Source organism: Strongylocentrotus purpuratus, unplaced genomic scaffold (assembly GCF_000002235.5).
Source record: "Strongylocentrotus purpuratus isolate Spur 01 unplaced genomic scaffold, Spur_5.0 spur5_scaffold_17, whole genome shotgun sequence".
In the NCBI taxonomy this organism is placed as follows: Eukaryota; Metazoa; Echinodermata; class Echinoidea; order Camarodonta; family Strongylocentrotidae; genus Strongylocentrotus; species Strongylocentrotus purpuratus.
Window position 1 is genome coordinate 955,143 of NW_022145602.1, and position 20,976 is coordinate 976,118.

The 20,976-nt window shown below is 35.6% G+C and overlaps 1 protein-coding gene across 1 annotated transcript; it reads right to left on the reverse strand.

Moving 5' to 3' along the window:
• Positions 1-9,831: 9,831 nt before the first annotated feature.
• Positions 9,832-19,196, reverse strand: LOC105439511 (CUB and zona pellucida-like domain-containing protein 1). The gene is made up of 10 exons (XM_011668603.2): positions 19,016-19,196; positions 18,805-18,894; positions 17,739-17,871; positions 16,493-16,591; positions 15,339-15,437; positions 14,956-15,128; positions 13,632-14,032; positions 11,916-12,015; positions 10,751-10,937; positions 9,832-10,457 (listed from the first exon to the last, which is right to left on the reverse strand). Exons 5-10 carry the CDS (start codon positions 15,352-15,354, stop codon positions 10,312-10,314), a joined length of 1,023 nt encoding a protein of 340 aa, XP_011666905.1. The 5' UTR covers positions 15,355-15,437; positions 16,493-16,591; positions 17,739-17,871; positions 18,805-18,894; positions 19,016-19,196; the 3' UTR covers positions 9,832-10,311.
• Positions 19,197-20,976: the final 1,780 nt, after the last annotated feature.

The window sequence follows — 20,976 nt, forward strand, 5'->3', positions numbered from 1 at the left end:
TCGAGTGATTTAGAGATAGGTCCTTATGTTCTTGTTTGCATACTATCTTATAATTATTCTGTTTATGTTTAATTTTGTGTGAAATTGGTATATGTATCTCATTAACAAATATTTTGATAATATTCTAATTTCTTCAAACTGTAAAAATCATTTTTGTTCTTAACTGTCCACAAGTACGTAGCATACAATACACGTATTTTCGCTACTGCTTTATTTTTGTGCAATTATTTGATTATGAAAAATTGTTATTGGATTATATTTTCGACTGATTTAGAGGTAGCTCTTTAAGTTCTAGTTTGCATAATTTCTTCTTATTATTCTAATACTGCACTGTTTTTCTTTAAATAATTAAAAAAAAAACTAATGTTATGTTTTTCAGAATGTTATAGGAATATAGGTTAATTTTGCCGATTTTAGTTTCAGGTAGCTGAATTATTAAAATTCGTATATTTTCTGAGTTCTTTAAATTGGTTTTAACGAAATCTGTATAAAGTAGCTTCCTCGTGTTAGTTGCTTGTACGACTTTCGTCAATGCCTTGTTTCATTACTGCATTCACTTTCTGATATCTATGTTTCATGATGAATATCTATATACTGTTGTGCTAATGTTACGCTACAAACGTAAAGTTACTAAACAACGAAAATCGAAAAAAAAACGCTTTCCGCAATGTGACCAAAAGTCAACTCTGTGCCACTTCATATAATTCTTAATAGCGAGTGAGCAAGAGAGAGAGAGAGAGAGAGAGAGAGAGAGAAAGAAAGCAGGGGGAGGAAGAGAGAAAGAAAAAAGAGAGGGAGATACAGGGATGAGGGAGCGCAGAGGGGGAAAGAGGGGAGAGTGGAGAGAAGGAGAGAGAGAGAGAAAGAGAGAGAGAAACGGAGAAAGAGAAAGATAGATAGGGAGAGTTTGTATATGTGTGCGCGCGCGCGTGTGTTCGTGTGTGGGTCAGTGTGTGTGTGTGTGTGTGTGTGCGTCAGGCACGTACGCAGGACTTTTTCGAGGGGGGGGGGGGTTAATGAACGGTAAGAACACATTTTGTGTGTGTGTGTGTGTGTGTCTCAAATTTTAAAATTTGGCCGATTGATATTTCGTTTCGTTTCGTTGAGGGGGGAGGGGGGGGGGGGGGGGGGGTAAGGTCAGCTTTTTGCGTCGCGCATTACCACAATTTTTGTTATTTTTTTAAAATTTAATTTTTAACAAAGGGGGAGGGGGTTGCTAAAAAACACACACATAAAAAAAGTTAAAGGGGGGTTCCCCCCCTGCGTACGCGCCTGGTGTGCGTGTGTTTGTGTGTGTGTGTGTGGGTGTATTTCATGCTGACAATCTAAGATCGATTACACTAGATTTGATTTATCAGAAGAAAAGGCCAACGCAGATAAGTTTAATGTCAGCGACGAATTCAGCACTAGATGGAGCCAGCGCACGCTCCTTGTTTTGTACTTTATGGGTGAAAATGGAACGAGCGTTTCAAAAGAGGTGAGCTTTTATTTCTATGGGAACATGAAAACAGTCGTAACTTGTTCCATAAATTGTCTCATTACTTCCGTCCCTGAACTTTTGCTCAATAAATTTAGTGGCTTTCCAATAAATGGAACAATTCAATCAAGTGCCAATAGGCTAAAGTGAACATAAATATTCTACCTTTTTTATGAAAAGAAAAACACGATTATTATATTTTTTCTTCTTTTGCTCAATAAAATTTAATGGCTTTCCAATAAATGGAACAATTCAATCAAGTGTCAATAGGCTAAAGTGAACATAAATATTCTACCTTTTTTTTCTTTTTTTTTATGAAAAGAAAATCACTATTATTTTTTTGTTCTTCTTTTGCTCAATAAAATGTAATGGCTTTCCAATAAGTGGAACAATTCAATCAGGTGCCAATAGGCTAAAGTGAACATAAATATTCTACTTTTTTATGAAAAGAAAATCACGATTATTATTTTTTTTTCTTCTTCTTCTTTTTTTCTCACTTTTTGTTGTTGCGGGCGTCTCAAACACACATTCGCACACGCCCACACAAATAGACACAATCTCTTAGATTTTGTCGATTAATTGTATTAGTACTTCACTCGGTATTCTTAATCCTTGAAGTCAGGATGCGTCTGTTCAGTGTACGTATTTTCGTGAGGAAGCCTTTATTGTATACAAACTAAATGGATTTCATAAATTCGGAAATTTCCGGCGATCCGTCTAGTGACCTGGCGAAATTTAATCCAGGATTTGATGCGTCCGAGATATAGGGCTAGGGTTAGGGTTGCGATTAGGTTAAAGGTTAGGATAGGGTTAGGGTTAGATTATTGGATATCACTGTTTGTCCAGGGTAGAGGCAAGAAGTGTATGGTATTGACTGTGAAGCAATATTGTCATCAGAACAGTTTCCAAATAACCGATATTTTGGGCAGAATGTTATTTCAAGGAGATGAAAGGGAGGTCTTCTTGTTTTAATCAACAAATTTAAATATCAGCGTCTTTTTTAATTGAATTAAATGTTTGATAACAAACTTGTTCATCAAAATAACCTTTAAAAATTCTTGTTCATTGATTAAATATTTCAGCATGTATTTATTTATTTGTCCAGTCTTTGTATAACACACGGCTCTATGTACGGTTTCCCTACATCGCCTCTCCCCGAAAATCTAGATTTGAATTTATAGTTTTGTCTAAGTTAAGCCTATATCCCTATATTTGAGCAGTAACGACGTGCAGGAAGGATATATACAGAAAGAAAGTAAAATACATGATTATTGATTATAATCTCAATAAATAAAAATAAAAAGATTTAAAGTAAATAATGACAATTATGAATGACTTCTGGGGCAATGTATTGTTTGGGTTCGGAATATTATTTTGTCGTATTGAATTGTTAAGTTTTTGTTCAATCTGTTTTCTAGATCAGGGTCTACTACCCAATCGTGCTTACTGTGATAATTGGAACCGGTTTACCAGGTAGGTCTTTATCATTCTTATTTCTCTCTCAGTTATATTGACTGCTTAATATCGATCGGTCTTTACCTCTGTTGTACGTTTTAATATTAGGACTCTCTTTATTCATAACCTTTTGAATTGAAGTGTTGGACTAAATTTTGTCAAAAGAATTTCCGAAAATATCTTAAAACAAGCAAAAATATGTGTCACTTCATGTTCAAAAGGGATAACACGTGACCTCCCTTTTGCGAAATCTCTAACAATCACACATAAACACAATGTCAAGATGAAGTGATTTAAACAGTTAAATATTTGTCTTTCAGGATAGAAAAATTGAAGCTTTTTGTCTGACTTGCACTCATAATTAAAATATCTCAGTATTTTTCGATTTCGGAGTACCAATAGTCTCCTAACCACTTTTAAGCAAAAAAGTTTGCCTTATATTTTCAGCCCCCCCCCCGGCCCCACCTCCCTTTTTGTTTTCAATGTATTGGTAGTAGTAGTAGTAGCTCTATACAGAGCGACTTTTTTCATATCTTTTCACATAATATAAACAATGACAAACAATAATAAACGTAATGATATAACAAAAGTGAGCATTGAAATATCTTTGACATTGTTTTTGGTCATTTTAATGCAAAAAGATTTGGTCATAGGAAATGAAAAAAGAACCTACTTGAAAGCAATGCTTGCCTAGGTTCGCACAATAATTGTATTCATATACATGTTAACACTTCTAGGTAGTATAATTGCCACTAATATATTCTTTGCACGTATGAAATCAAAGTCAAGTGGCGGATGCAAAATTCTATAAACAGAGTAGGTGAGCATTTGTCTCTAACATCGCCAAGAATAAAAGAAAACAAGTCGGTATTCTACTCATTTTACCATAGTTCTTCGCCAGTTCTCATCGCGATGCTCCCCCTACCCCCCCTCTCTCTCTCTCTCTATCTCTCTCTCTCTCTCTCAACAGGTGTACATGCCCAGTCATGTCACGAAAGACTTGATGATGCGTCAACGAGATTCTTTAGACCCCGGTGTCGTAGAAGTCTTGTTAGCAATGACTCGCTGATCGCGTCTGAGCGCGACCTAGCACCGTGGATTCCAAAAGGCTGTGGAATAAGAAACAGAAGACAGCAAGAAATTTGCAGCGTTCTCGGTAAATACAGAACTAAATATGTCGGATAAATCAACAGATTTACCCATTTAAGAGCTGGATGTATAGCAATCAATTTATTTAAAATGAAACATTGATGAGAGAGAGGTACTTCTTCCAGTGTCGGATCCAGAATTTCCTGTCCGGGGAATAGTGGTGCACTTCTCAGAAAACATTCTGAAAAAAACAAAATAAAGAGATTTGATCACATGTTACTTACTTTCTTCACAGAAAAAAATATTCTAATCCAAGTGCCATTGGGGCATAAAATGGCTGCCGGGGAACCATTCAGGAGAGTATTTCTTGTTTTGTGTTCAATATAAACGTAATACTTTGCTTCAACCCAATATTGCCAATGTCTTTCCTGTCATTTCATTTTTTTTAAAATAACAATTACTTTTTTCAGCGACGGAGAAACCGCATCCATATGAAACTCAGCCATCTACAGTGCCCCCAACAGCATCAACGCCACCTTTAGATGACAGAGACTGTCATGGTTCTCTTGCTCGGAGCGGTAACTTCACAGGTAATCAAAGTCAAGTGTCTTATGGGCAAGTCAAAGGCGTATCCAGGTATGGACCTCAGGAGGGACAAGCGAGGAAACAATGGAGGGGCGGATATCACCCCCGACCCCAAAACTATGGCACCTAGTTACTCACCAATAGTCTGTTTCATATTTGTTTAAATATCTTTATTTTCTGTTACTCGGTATTGTACTTTAAATATTTGATTATTCTATATTGCAAACATTCACCTTGATATATTTCATTGTTTTTACATTATCTTTTTAAACTATTTACTTGGCGGCATTATTGTATATGTATTTTTAATGCTTTTATTTGAACATATTGTGTTGCATTACTCACCAATAGTCTGTTTCATATTTGTTTAAATATCTTTATTTTCTGTTACTCGGTATTGTACTTTAAATATTTGATTATTCTATATTGCAAACATTCACCTTGATATATTTCATTGTTTTTACATTATCTTTTTAAACTATTTACTTGGCGGCATTATTGTGTATGTATTTTTAATGCTTTTATTTGAACATATTGTGTTGCATTCCTGTATGTATGTTTTTAGGGGCCCCATGGGAGACCAACTGATGTTGAATGGGCTACCCCGTACGAATAAATAAATAAAACAAAATATTTAAAAAAAAATATTTTTGGGGAAAAAAGGGGGGGGGGGTGGGAGGGAACTGGTGGGATTGGAAGTTTTAAATACTAAGACAATGATTAATGTGCGGGAAATCTTTCTTCTATAGTTGGAAATCTTTCACGATGGTCACCCCCCCCCCCCTTTGCCCCTTTTTCAAATAGTGAACGTTTTGGTAATTTATACGTTTCCACGTATTGTGTTTTATTATGGCATAATAAGTACGATATAATTCCCTTAGCACTTTACATTATACACTTGGAGGACATGAACATAATACAGAGCAAATACTTTGTTTGTTTTTTGTAGAGCATTTATATAACAGTGATTGATTGATTGAGCGAGTGGGTGATATTCTCGATTCATTATCATGTCATTTCTTTAGGTGATATCCATCTCCGGACTACGCAATGTAATCTTGTAGGAAAGCGGTACCCTTTTGAAAAATTGCCGCCTGTCCCAGCTGATAAATCCATGAATTTGAGTATTGGGTTTTCAACTCAGTCGGTAGGCACTACCTTTATCGCGCTGGCAGAACGATCTACATACCACTCATTTAACAGAGCAGATGAACCACTCTACAGCATATGTAAGATGATCAAAATGATTATTTAAAATGTATCATTTCTTAATTATAAATCATACAAAATGAATGATCCTTAAGCAACCAAATATTTTGAGACTTCGATCGGGTGTGTCAGTCTCGGGTGTTGCATTACGTAATCCTGTCATAGCATATTGATAGGGTTTTGGAAACGGACACGATATAAAAAAATAAAACAATGGCGTAGGAAATGGGGTGAGGGGCATAGGATCTTCAATCAAATTGCGAAAATCCCCAGGAAAAACAAAAGAAAGCGGGAGGGAATGGAGACATTGCGACACCTCCCACACCCTCCCTTAACCAATGGCCCTCTTGATTTCATTTCATCCATCGAGTAAAGCCTGTGTAGCCGCCGCCGCCAACACCCCCCCCCCCAATTATGCCAGTTCCCGTATAGCGGTGGAATCGTTTATGGACCTGTTGGTTATCGACTTGAAATGACACAACTGTGCCCCCTGCCCCTCTGTTTATAAATATCTGGATACACCGATATTTGTTTAATGCTTCTGGCCAAGAGTACGCATTTATTTTATCTTTTTTGTTTTGTTTTCGTAGATATAGGAGGACGTGCTCATCTCATTTGTCGGTGTAGGTCTGAATGTGTGGTAGCTTCGAAACGCAACCCATCTTATGGACTGAGTAGCAACAGAACGATGTCAATCCTCGTCACGTACGAACAGGGAGCCCTCAACGTGTTCATCGATCACGACCGAACCCCGTTCATGACATACACCGATCCTCACCCGCTCACTATTCGTCATGTTGCAATTTGTAAATACACTACAGAGGGAAGATTTGTTCTTCACATCTGTGATTCTTATTAACTCACATACAATGAATCCGATCGCAAAGGCTTTCGAAGAAAATCAACCTAAGGCAAATTCAATAGCCTTGGCCATCACCTATTGATATGTGTGAATGTTACAAAGATTTGTTTTTCTTTTCATCCTCTTTCGAGGTATTTATTAGCAATAACATATACATATACAATTTTGTTTTAAATCAAAGTTTTACAGCAACCATTTATACACTTTTTTGAAGCTCACCTTCTTTTCCAAATGTAAAGTTACTTACACTTTCCAAATATGATTTCACCATTAACTTAAAAACAACCCATAAAGAAATCGCGTTTTTAAAAAAAACCTTTGAATGTACATTTTATATAATTTCGATAGACTGTCTATACTGTGGTATGTTGCAAATAAGATTTAACATAATACATCGTCCACTTTATAGCCTACAGTGTAGCCTACAGGATTATTCATGCTCTTAAGCTCAGGTTGACTGACATGTCAAAGCAAGAAATACTGCCAAATGTTTGGTCAAATCGAATTTTGGTTATCTACCGAATTATCAAGAACGAAATTTATTTTGAAAAGAATTTGTTAAAGTTGAATAGAAGAGGTGCAATCACTTTGTGTCGATTCCGATGCAGGTCACACCGCTTACCAATTAATAATGGAAGGTTTGAAAGTAATCCCGAAGAAAGTAAAATTGAATGTCCTAGTTGTAATTTAAAGGTTTTTGGAGATGAATTTCATTATATTTTTGTCTGCCCTTTTTCAAGAAAGAAAGGCAGTTATAATTAGATCGACAGTTTGTTGTGAGTAACCCCAGAACATTTCACATGGGCAAATTGTTTAATAGATTTAGTGATAAACAATTAAGAAAACCCGTAAAATTCATAACAGTAATAATACAATTCTTTTCGTTGGATCCTAAGGCTGAAAGGCATGGTCCTATTTTTGTTAATAAAAGTGTAGTTACTCGTAGTGGTAGACAAACCAAACTACGTGATATTTTCGACTTATAACTTAAAACGGTATAGTGTATACTTAGTCTTTAGCTCATGTTTATTGTGTTTTAGAAATATCAAAATGTATATATCATGTCTATGTATTTTAGTATCATCATATCTTACTTTTTTTTCTTTTAAATATCTTTCTGTATTGTATTGTAAATATGTCGTGTTTTCATACTCTTGAAGGGGGTCGATAGAGACAAATAAATAAAATGTTATCTAAATCTAAATCTAAAATCTTATCATCCAAGTAAAACGATAAAACCAGCAATATTAGAATCGATTCTCTCACAAAGGTAGGGTATATTCATCAAAACAATGAATTGCCATTCGTTTGTGAATCGAGTTGCTTTCATTTGATTCGTTTTTGTCTTATTATGGACTCGGGATAACGGTGGACAACGTGCTAAATGTGAACCAGCATATACGCAACGTGTGTCGTATCGCAGCTTTCGGGATCCACAAAGTTGGAAAACTGCGAAAATTTCTGGATCAAAGTTCTACTCATCGTCTTGTTAATGCCCTTGTAACTTCCCACCTTGATTACTGTAATGGACTATTAATCAATCTCCCTAGCTCTCATTTAGCCCCTCTTCAACATATTCAGAACACAGCAGCACGCCTCATCACACGTACAAGAAAACATGAACACATCACACCGATCATTCGTTCACTACACTGGCTCCCCCTCCAACAACGTATCAAATTCAAGATTCTCATGCTGACATACAAGGCCTTTCACAAACTTGCTCCCTCATATCTCTCGGCACTCATCACTCCTAAAACTCGTACTTCATCTATGCGTCTCAGATCGTCATCCACAGCACATCTTCATCTTGCCCCAGGCCCTCGCACCCACACCCGCTATGGAAATCGTGCCTTTTCTGTCTGTGCCCCCCAACTTTGGAACAATCTTCCCCATGAAATACGCGAGTCCCCAACCTTAGAGACATTCAAAAGTAAACTTAAGACTTATCTGTTTAATATGTAATGTAATCATATTTTGTTTGTTTAACTATAAAGCTTTATGTAAATATTAACTATTATTATTGTATTATTGTTATTAAGAATTTGTTATTATAATTATGTATCATGTATTATATTCTTGTAATTTGTAAGTTAACATTACTTTAATTTCATTTTTTGTTAAGCGCTTAGAAACTTTGTATTAAGCGCTATATAAATGTAATTTATTATTATTATTATTATTACTCTTATCTCAATATAAGGTTGAATAATGAATAAAGAAACATCATGAATATCATTTATCTTCGTTTCGATATCTTTTACTTTACCTTTATTTATTTAGTAATTTATATACGTAACTATTTACTTGTGAATGTGCTTTTTTGTATTGAAATACAATGCTACAAATGTATTCAAGTGGGTTACATATCACAAAAATTAAACAGTTGATGCCGTATACATATCCATACATGAGTTACAAAGAAAAAGAAAGAAAAGTAGAACCATATGTACAATATTCATCATATCGTGTCATTCCTAACCTGTGAATTAGACATAACTTAGCACAAGTGCTAGTCGGGATTGGTTCTCCAAGTTTCTAAAACTATGCAAAGTCATATTATGTATTCACACTCAACATTTAAGCAGGAACATTTATTTTGACTTAATAGCATTTTATTTGATCCTTATGATTCATCTCTGCTGAAGAGTTTAATCTGAGATTTTTACGAAATGATGATCTTGTTTTTCTTCTCTTATGTTTATGGGCAAATTATTCCACAGCTTTGCTCCAATGAATTAAATTGAAAAAGTCCCATGTGTCGTACTACATTTAGGTAATCGTAGCATTAAATGTTCCCTCCCTCTTGTTCTATACATGTGATTCATTAAAACAAAGTAATCCTTTAACGAATGTGGTAAATGTCCTTTCTGCAGGTCATATACAAATGCTGATACTGAATGCTCCCCGGGATAATTGTCCTTGGTTGACCTGGTGGATGGGGGGGGGGGGGGGGGGAGGGGGGTTGTCCTAGGGGGTAATTGCAGGGGTGAGGGGGGTAAGAGGACACCTTTTTTTGTTTTGATCCCAAAAATTTCGCAACGACTCAACCAGCCGCTGAATTTAATTTTTTTTACACAGAAAAAAAGGGGGGGGGGGTTCCTCCAAAATATACACATCAAAAAAGTTCAAGGGGGGATTAACCCCACCCCCCCCCCCCCTGCGTACGCGCCTGTCTACAATATACAAAGATGCCATGAGATGGTCTAGTTCGAAACTATTTTCCCCGAGAAAACGTGACCACAATTATTTTCATGAGGGGCACGGAAGAAAAAAGATGGTCGTCTACGCCCCTCCCCCTCTTTCAATTTCAATAAAGTTTATTATTATTATTTTATTAGTATTAGTAGAAGCAGTAGTAGTAGTTATACACTCATTAACCAAAAAATGAACGCAATTTATAGTTAAGTTTTTCAAATATTTCCTGTTGGTAGAGTATTCATTTGTCATCAATATTATTTCTTGTATTACATTTTATTGACAGTATCCATGAACATTTTGAATAAAAGAGAGTGTCCCTTTTTTTCTTCTTTTGTTGAGTGTAGTAAGTGGCCCTGTTTGTACGATTTAGATCACTTTGTGGGATGTCCTGTTTCGATACAGTTGGAGAATATTTTCCATTCTAAGACCCTTTTTAAATTCCTTCAATAGGAACTCGCTGATAGTTGATATCGGTTGAGATGCGGACAAGCTTGACCAAACCCATCAGGATTGCCATAGCAACCAATGTTGCTAACATTCCAAGGAGGATCGTCGCAAATGGGTTGTAGGAAGACAAATCTGTGGTAATTGGAAAAGATAAAATATGGTATAACAATTATTGAATGTGGATTAGATGTAATCGCATGCGTGTCCATGGCAGTAGGGAATGACCCTTCCCCTCCTCCTTATTCTTCTCCTCCCCTCCCCCTTTTAGTAGAAAATAGAAATGAGCATCTGTTAATGGTATATTTCCAGATATTCCAATCATTATTTTTCCTGTAAAGGATTACCATAACTTAGTGCGCTTAGTTATCTATAAGGATAACGTTTTCGTTTTGTTTGTACTGGTTGCTGTTACAAATAGTACTTACCATTAGAAGCCATATCGCTAGTTGAGCGACGGATGTGAATCGGACCATTAATGATTGTATGAGTGGACATAAAGGACGAAGATCGACGTTTGCGGTCGGGAGGTGGAGATTCTGAGGGGCATCCTGCGTCTCGAAACGACTGAGCCTCCACGGTACCACAGACCTTCACTGAACAGTGAATGTATACCTAAGAAAAATATATGATGATGCATGCATTAAGATACTCTTTAAAATAGTATCGAGACGTCCAAGCACATGTGCTTTCAAAGTTGCCCTAATTTTTAAAGGGGAAGACAGCCTGATATTAAGTTGGTTTTGATAGAAGCAGAACAAATTAGAGAATCCGGTCGGTGAAAGTTTAAGCCATAACCAATTAAAAATAAGAAAATAATGTATTTTTGAAGGTCCAGTCAATCAAAAATGAATTGGCTTCTCTGTGACGTATCTAGTGACGTCCCCTCCCATTTGCCCTGTGCTAAGAAACTTTAGAAATCTATATTTATCTTCAGAAAATGTTCATACATACATTCACCCTAAATATGATTAGGCCTATTCGCAATTTTGTTTTGTATACAACCCCTGTATGGAAATGTCTAATCCGTCATCAATAACTAAGAAAGTGACAGTTTATGACATTTTCTGTATAGAGCAAAATGGAGAGGAGCTCGCAAGGTACCTTACAGTGTTGCAAATTTGTGTTCCACTGATGACAACTTTAGAAATTTCATAACTTTTCTATTCTTAATCGGACTTTGCTCAAACTTTCACTAATTTGTTTCTGTCATTTTCCGCTTTGATTACAACCAACGTAATATCAGGGTGGACTCCCCCTTCGAGATAGGCAATTATGATCAAAGAAAAAAAAATTAAAATAAAATCTTGTTCAAATATGCACTTTAAAAAAAAGATGACGTAAAGTGTAATACGATTCAAGTTTCTATATCTTATACCATAGAGCTCAGTGAATGCGTTCAAGACCTTCGTTGCACCTAGTTGCCATTCTATATACGTAGGTAATTACTGAACTACAGAGAGAAAGGCAGACATGACTTAACTAAAAGCGTGATTTAACAGTCTTGTTTCTCTTGTAATATACTCAAGAAATGGGCAAACAAAATTGAAATAAAATTAGGTGTATAAGTTTCATGCCGTGTAAATTTTTTACCTCAGTCTTATCTCCAACAAAGGCAAATGCCTTAAAAGAAAAGCCTTCTCGATTCAATCCAAGGAGACGATAGATATCAACTGTTCCATCATCTGGGCAACTGTAGAACCAATTGAAACATGTACTCGAGTTAAGAGGAGTCATAGCCGTGGGAGAACTGGTATATAGGGAATCACGAAATTCTTTAAAAAAAGAAGAATAAGACTAAAAGTAGCAATAATAATGATAATAATAACAATAATAATAATAATAACAATTCTTATAATAATAACATCTAAATTGTGTACAATACTATGATCACGATTACTATTTCTATATACTACTACTATTACTACTGGGGGGGGGGTGGTGGTAGTGAGCACTAATCTCTTTTTTTTTTGCCCTCGAAAATTTTAACATCGCACCCCCCCTTGGGCACCAGGGAAGGGGGCCCGTCTCCAAATAAAGGTCAAATTAACGTGTTTTTACCGGTTCCCCCCCCCCCCCGGACCCGCCACTGACTACTACTAAATATGTTGTTTACCCATAGTAGCCTGTCTTATTTCGTTCCATCGGTTCTTTGCGTCTTTCATGAAAAATCCAGTCCTGATTCCCCAAAGGTCAGGTTAAAGTTTGTGAAATAGTACCCTCTCAACGCCAAAGTAATATAAAATAGTATACCTCTGGAAATTAGAAAATGCAAAGCTCTCCATCTTTTCAAAATGAATTATAAATATTTTTTGTTAAATAAGTATAATAATAAGTGGAGCAGCATGGGCAACTTTGACACTTTTTTTAGTGATTTTTACATTGGTCGTACATGATAGTATGTTCTCTTTTCCCACTTTTTTCTTTCCCTTTATGTATGTGTTGAGGAGGGGTAGGCTTTCATATAAGGAATCCCTCCTGTCTGCTTATCCCAAATGCTCTCATAAATTGCCATTGTAGCTTTTATCACTATCTTGCTCTTTCTTTTAAATATTTTCTTTGTCATTCCATTCTCTATTTGTATGTTTTAAATGTTTTTATAAAGAGTGTTGAATAAACTTTGAATTTGAATTTGAATTTGATAGGTCCAGTTTACCAGACACTTTCTGAAAAACCTACAGCAAATCTAAGAAAACTCATGTGGCCCAACATTTTTAATAAGAGATACATACTTTAACATAAGGCTAGTGGTCGACAATTCGTTATTGGACAAAGATCTTTTCACAAATGTTGTTGCTCTTATTAATTTTGTTTGGCAACCAGTCAGGTCTGAATATTATTGCAACTAATATTCATTGTATTCTATATCCGTATCGCGAAGAGCATCTTTGAAGAATTTTTAAAATATTTGCATTCAATTTACCAATTCTTTAGTGAATATTTGGGCATATTTTTTACAAAGTATTGTGTAACCTGACAACATGAAGCACACAACCTTTCGTGATTATGTAGGGTAAGTAATCAAGAGAGTTTGTGTAACCCAACAACACGACCGACGTTAACATCCAACGGAACGAAGTAAGCCGAGAAGCCTCATCAGCATCAATGCCGATTTTCCTGAGAGCCTTGAAATTATTATTAACCCAGCAGCAAACCAGTTACTCATTTGCACGTGGGTGGAGGGTAGAAAATGTGGATAAATTTCTTGCCAAAAGATTTAAGTCCCGGACTTGGATTGGAACCCCCAACCCTCGGATTTGCAGTCAAGTGAATGAACCACTATACCATCGTTATATGATTTCTACTAACCCTGAAGAAATTAGAGAGTATTGTGGAGCCATATCCGAGTCTTGAGTGGTTGTCGCCCAGCAGCTTTCAATAAACATACCAACGCCTGGTACCGACTCAAGACCCACAGCAAAGAAGAGCTCATCTTGTTGCCAGACAGCAGAGGTGGGGTCAACTTCCAGATCACCAAAAGCATTTGTCTGGAACCTTTCGAGTCTCAGACTGAAGTCACCAGAGCCCTTGTCGCTAAAGGACACCTCACCAAGCTGTGGTCTGAAGGATCCACTGACGATTTCCTCTTTCTTGAGGCAACATTCAACCCGAACCTGCATGTGATATTCACGGGTGATCACTGTACCGTCTTCCGAACCAGGCTTGGCGTAAGTGATCACGTTGGTGAAGGTAATAGTTGTGTTATCCTCCTGTCATGACACCAAGTAATATAAAATAAATAATGTTACGGAAAAAAATGAAATCCCGTATCCAGTTCGAAAAAAATAAGTATATGTAAGCACATTATTATGGATAGAGTGAGATAGAATTGACATCCAATAAATTACTTTCTACAAATTTGTATATACATGTACTGTGCTTTTATCTGTGCTCATAACATTTCTGTAATTAAAAAAAAGTGTTTCTTCCATAAAGTTTGAACAAAAACCAATTAAAAAACGTGTTCTATACCAGATTATAAAGATGACAAAATCGAGAGTGATCACATAGGACCTAAAATTGATATGCCCGAAAAGGCCGAAATTTAAAAAAAGGGTAAAAATGTGCTTTCAGTTGTCATTTGATATAATTGGCTAAAAGGTGAGTAAATCATGTCAATTTCATGAATATTTATATCATTGATAATAACTCAATGCTATATTCGTATCTGCCCTTAATGTTGTTGTTTAATGTGATGTGAAATGGAGAAATAAATGTTCTCTGTGCATCGAATTCATTTTCATAATTGATTTTAATGTCAAGTGCCATTGAAGCGGAATGATATGTCGAACAACAATATTATTACCGTGTTAGGATATTTCCTAAGTTTATGAAGAAAAAAGACACAGAAACGACACGGCGGAATCGGATGCAGAGCAAGATCCGGACTTTGACTATCGGCACTTAAAAGAATAGCAAATATATCGTTATTTGGAATAAAAGTAAACAGATTGTATTTATGCCAGCATGTCATGGCTGTCGCGGCGAACTTAAAATCATACTGAGGCTCTACCCCTGCACCCAACACCGTTAGGGGCTGCGCTCTACTGGGACCCAAAACATAATGTTTAAGCCTCCTCCTCACAAATCCTGCACCCGCCAATGATACCAGTTATCATTTAAGGAGTCATACCTCAAAGGTGGTGCCACATTGATCGTAGCCTGTAGAGAGAGTGATGTCGGTGCTAGAGCTGTTTACACCGGAGCAGGATTGGTCTCGGAAATGAACACCAGATGCGTTACCTAGGACTAGCTGTTCATCTATTTTGACGGTCATTGAACTACTTCCACATTCAACAGATGTCACTGGTATAAGAAAATTGTCAAGAGCAAAGAAAACATCAATTACGTCACCCTTTTCATTTTATCTCAAGTGTCAGAATCAAAAATTGCCGTAATTGATTAGGGTGTGTGGTTGAGGGTGTGCGTGAGTATACATGCAGACGGGTTGTTCAAATATCCTGACTAAATCCCGATGAACTCGTCGGAATACAAACACATATTCAAAATACTTACGCTTATCTTGACACATCTTGCCAGCAAATCCTGCTGCACACGTGCAAAGGTCTTCTCCCTCACAGCTCCCTCCATTAAGACAAAGGTTATCACATTCATCTGAAAACAATCAGAGACAACAGTTGCTCCATTAAATGATGTGGCACCAGAATGTAGAAACGAAAGACCAACTTATAAAACAATGTCTTATGTCACTTAGAGTTCAAGTTAGATTTGCTGTTGCTGTTGCTATTTTTCTTTCTTGTTGTTTAAGATATCAATGTGGTCATGGCGCGTGTTCTTATAGGAAACATTGTTTTCCTGTTTTATGACAGAAGAGCAAAAGAGTGCGATTTACTCCCCCCCCCCCCCCCAAAAAAAAAAAAAAAAAAAAAAAAATGATAATGAATAAAAAAAAAATTGTTTACCCATACCCTGATTTGAAAACAAAACGCTTGCTAATTCAATTCAACTAAATTCAATTCCGGTTTATTTAAAAAAAAAAAAAATGCTGAATAAAAAGGCCGGAGACAGTCCGTTTACAAATTCTATATACATACAAGAATGTAAGAAATCAATACTTTCAGCTATCGTCATATTAATTAATGATCCTTATTAACAAAAAATTAATATCAAATAATCGTAAAATAATACATGTTTCTTCAGCTATAAGCACTACGCCATTACAGGATTAGCTTTACTATAGGTATAGAAAATAGTACTCGGTATAGGAAATTAGTACTATGTTCACACAGAGAATTTGTGAATCCAAATATGTAATGACATTGGTCAATGTGACAGGATGCCAAATTCATACAGGTAACTTTCCCGCAGTCCACTAAGTTTAAAGCCCAAGTATCAATTGCTTTCATTTGTTATATCTAATTTAATTATGTTAAACTTGATTAGTTCTGTATAATTCGAAACGAATTAATATATAATTGTAAAGTAAAATCCTCCTTTCATCAAAATATGCGTTTAAATGTACGAAGCAGCATCTGAATGGTTATAGCCAATTTAATGAGCTTGTAACAGTTACAAACAGTAGAGTTTGCCAACAGATATGCGAATGGAGTAACTTAACACCACATTATGTCTTTTTTAACGATACCCCTATCTTGAGTCGCAGAATTTGTGACAATACAGAACTGATATGACTTTCTTCTTTTTTTTACCTAAATGACAGAAATTTCCGCGGAAACCCTCGGCGCAAAAGCATTCATCATCCGTACACGTTCCTCCATTCTGACAAGGGTTGGACGTTTGACATTGAACTGTTGGAAAGAAATAGAAAACGCAGTTGTTCACAATAAAATCAGTTTCCATTTGTGTTCAGATATCGAATAACTTATTTCCGATATATATTTGTTTATAAATGCTGTCAAGGCTTCTCTCCTGATTACTACTCAAATTATTTCCAAGAGTTAAGTAGAAAACATGATAAAAATACGAGGCAAGCGACCAGACACGATCTTGTCGTTCCCAAATGCCGCACTGAGTACTACGAACACTCTTTATATGGAATAATTTGCCAGTTATTATACGGGAGTTGCCGTCTTTGGTATCTCTCAAACTTAATCTTAAACATTATCTCAAGTCATTGGACGTATAAGGGATTCTATGGCACCTAATTACTCACCAATAGTCTGTTTCATATTTTTTTTTAAATATCAATATTTTCTGTTACTCGGTATTGTACTTTAAATATTTGATTATTCTATATTGCAAACATTCACCTTGATATATTTCAATGTTTTTACATGCTATTTTTAAACTATTTACTTGGCATTATTGTGTATGTATTTTGAATGATTTTATTTTAACATATTGTGTTGCATTCCTGGATGTATGTTTTTAGGGGCCCCATGGGAGACCAACTGATGTTGAATGGGCTACCCCGTACGAATATATAAATAAATAATTAATATATATATATATATATATATATATATATACATATACAGTGAGAAATAAACTGGATGACACACAAAAAATTAATGCTTCCTTTTTGTGGAAATTACTACAAAGCTTGCGAAAGCTTGTCCTACACTGGAATCGAGCCCTGGCCTTTGACTATACGCACAATTGTTTTACCACTAGGCAACGGAGGCGGATAGAGTTGTATTCTGCTCACAAGATGCAAATAACGACAGACAGCCTCTCAATCTAACCTCTTACTTGTATTTGTGCCTTTCTTGCCACAGAAAATTCCCGCCACAGATAGTCACTTAACTGATTTTCTATGTGCTCAAAATTTACCCGTCTAGACGATCAGTGTAAAACGTTACTCAGTCAATTCAACATATTCAAATATTTTGTACGGATATTTTTGGACTTAGCCCCAATGCGTACTAAACGATAAAGACTAGATGTTATAATTTATAATAGTCTGATATAACATTACTACGTAAAATAATGTACCTTTCCCTATCTCACGCACTGCATCTGAAATTTCGAATATCCTACTTCCTGGCACTCCATAGTTACTAGTTGATAACAGATCGATGTCGGAGAGGTCAACTAACTGGTTGCCATCGCTATCAGTTATTCCAGCCTTGATAAAGATGATAATAATAATGATGATGATGATGAGATGGTGATTATGTTGGTAATGACATTGGTGGTGATATTGGTGATGATGATGATAGTGATGAAGATAATGATGATGTTCGTGTTAAATGATGATGATGATAATTACGATGGTGATGATGATGATGAATGTGATGATGATGGTTATGGTGATGGTGAAGAATATTATGATTATGGTGATAATGATGATGGTAATGAAGGTGATAATGAACATTATGACGATGGTGTAAATGATGGGGACATTGATAACAATAAGTATTGCTGGAATTCCTTCTATTATCCATTAAATAACATCATGTAATTTGCAAGATTTGAAAGAGATCCTACAATCTTTAGTGTTAATTCAAAATTTCCTAGAAATGAGTAGTAACAGCTTTTAAAAATTATATATGGCATTTTAAACGTCAGAAGCAATCTTTAGGCCTATACCTTTGATTTGTTATAAGTCATCTTATTGAAAAATCAAAGCATTCTTTTAAGACCAACTCCTAATAACTCAATGTCATACAACTTGCTCTATAAAAAATTAATAGTCCCTTTTAACATTTTAACATCAGTTGTGAAAAACTAAGCTTCTTGAAACTTAAAATAGAAGACATGTATCTAGGTTCTTTTAATTAACCGTTGATGGTCAAATGCAAATATATATGTAACTTCCCAATATGTTAAGGATAGATTGATGTTAAATATCTCCTTCAATGTGGGAAGAAAGAAAATATAAAAATGATTACATGTAAATTACCATTTTTAGGGTATCATAGAAAAGATGTTACGTTACGTATTCTGAAATAAATTAAAATAATATATTGTATTCGTTCATTTTTTTTAGGTTTCTTAGATTGGTTGTTCGATTGTTTGTTTACTATTTTGTTTTGTTTGTGTTGCCACTATAACTTACACGGTAGACGTCCCACTCGATGTTCGCATAGTTAAAGATAACGTAAGTCAGCTCGCCATCTGTTCCGATTAGTACTTGAAACGTACTTCTCTGGACACCATATAAAAAAAGGGGAACATAAAAGAATTGGTTTTATTTTTCAGGACGCCACTCTATGGTTTTATTTCTATCTTGATTGATTTCTAGGAATGAGAAAACATTTTGTACGAACCCGTTGTGAGGACCCGAAACTGAATGCAGGTACTTCTATCCATGAAACAACAACAGTTGTGAGTAAAGAACGGCCGAGAAACTCTGGTGTAGCTCTTCGAATTGCACGCTCAGCTTTACTGAATGTTGTTTGGTCAGTTCCTTGATCTGATGTCCTGCAGGTTCATGAATGTCACAATTTTTTTTTTTAACAAAGCGAGTTATTCCATATGTAATACAAAGCGATATCAAGATTGAAAACAAATACAATCAATGCAAAAGAAATAGAAATCACAGCGGATTTACTGGGGTACAGGCACATTTTAACCGCTAGGGGTGGTGGGGGGGGGGGGGGGCGACGACGACAGTATTGACTTGTCTATTTCTAAAGTTTGCCAGCGACCCAAGAGAGCAAAGTTAAAAAGATACTTTATTTGGTAACAAATCTTATTTCACCATAAAGATACACTTCACTACTATCTTGATTCCGAACCTAGTATTAAAAAAAAAATCTTCTCCGCCCCGCCACCTCATGCCTCGTACCCCTTACGGATTCGAATGCAGATTTGTTTGCCAATAAAACAATATTTGAATATTTCTTCCTTGTCAGAAAATGTCAGTATCAATTTTACATGTTTGAGGACAGATTACCATGACTACTAAATGAATGATCTTGAAGATGATGTCTTTTATGGGATATAACACTGAAATTTATTTTTGCATGGTAGATGTCCAAGAAAAGAATGAGAATTTGCCCAGAAGAAAAATTAATGCATAATATAATGTTTAAAATAATGTACAAAAACCACTAAGAAGAGTATATTAAAGCTTATCTGCCGTAGTTTACAGGAGGGATTAGAGTGCCCTGCAAGGTCACTGGACAGGTGGTTATCTCATCAACTCAGCTCTCAGTTCACACAAGAAAAAGTGGATTATGGGGGACCAATGGTCACCGATTAGGCATTGTTTGTTATATAGAGGGCGCAAGTAGCTACAAGTAGTGCAGAGGGCCTTTAAGCAAATTATATTTGATGGGAAAAGGAAACTGAATGCGGACTTAAGATTAATTTTAATTGATGCCAATTTCCCAAATACGATTTAGTCCGTTGCCAATTAGTCTTTAAAAAAACTAAAAACAACGGCCGTATAGGAAATCTTGTAAGGATATTTAGAAACATTTATTAATTTAATGAAAGAGAAGGTCTTAACATTATGCACGTTGTTTCGTAATTTTAAAAATGGATGTCAACTTACTTTTCAGGCATTGTCAAAATGGTGATTTGGGTCTTTTAATGATTCTTTTATTGCTGTCTAAAAAAAAAATGTTTATTATAAACTGCAGTATGATTATTTTCCCTCATATTTTTTAATTTTTATGTAACGATTTATTTATATTGTCGGTAAAATTGCGCTGCCGTCGGAAAAAAAGAAAAAAGGGGGAGGGAAAAAAAAAGAGAGGGAAAGGGAAAGAAAGTAAAAAAAAAAAAAAAAGGAAAAGAAAAGAAAGAAAAGAAAAGAAAGAAAAGAAGGGAAAAGAAAGGAGAGAAAGGAGAGAAAAGAAAAGAAAGAAAAGAAAAGAAAGAAAAGAAGGGAAAAGAAAGGAAAGAAAGGAGAGAAAAGAGAAGAAAGAAAAAGAAAAAAAGAAAAAAGAGGGAGGAGAATTTTGAAAAAAAAAGTATTGAGTGTCTAGACCCCTTCACCCCCTCTCTCTCTCTTTCTCTCTCTCTCGAATAGTATATCTGAATTTCTTTTAACCTCTCTTTATATCCCTGCTTTCTTCCATTTCGTGTTGCATCTTTGATGAGCAATTTCTTTTTTGACGTTGAACTTCATTGGTTTTAATCATATAACGAAAGTTTTAAGTGGAAACTAACATCACCTCTACATGACCAATAAGATCTAATCAAGTCCAAATGTAATACAGCACCTGAAATAGACATCGCCGTCGATTCTGATATCTACATTGCGTCGGAGAGGACGAAG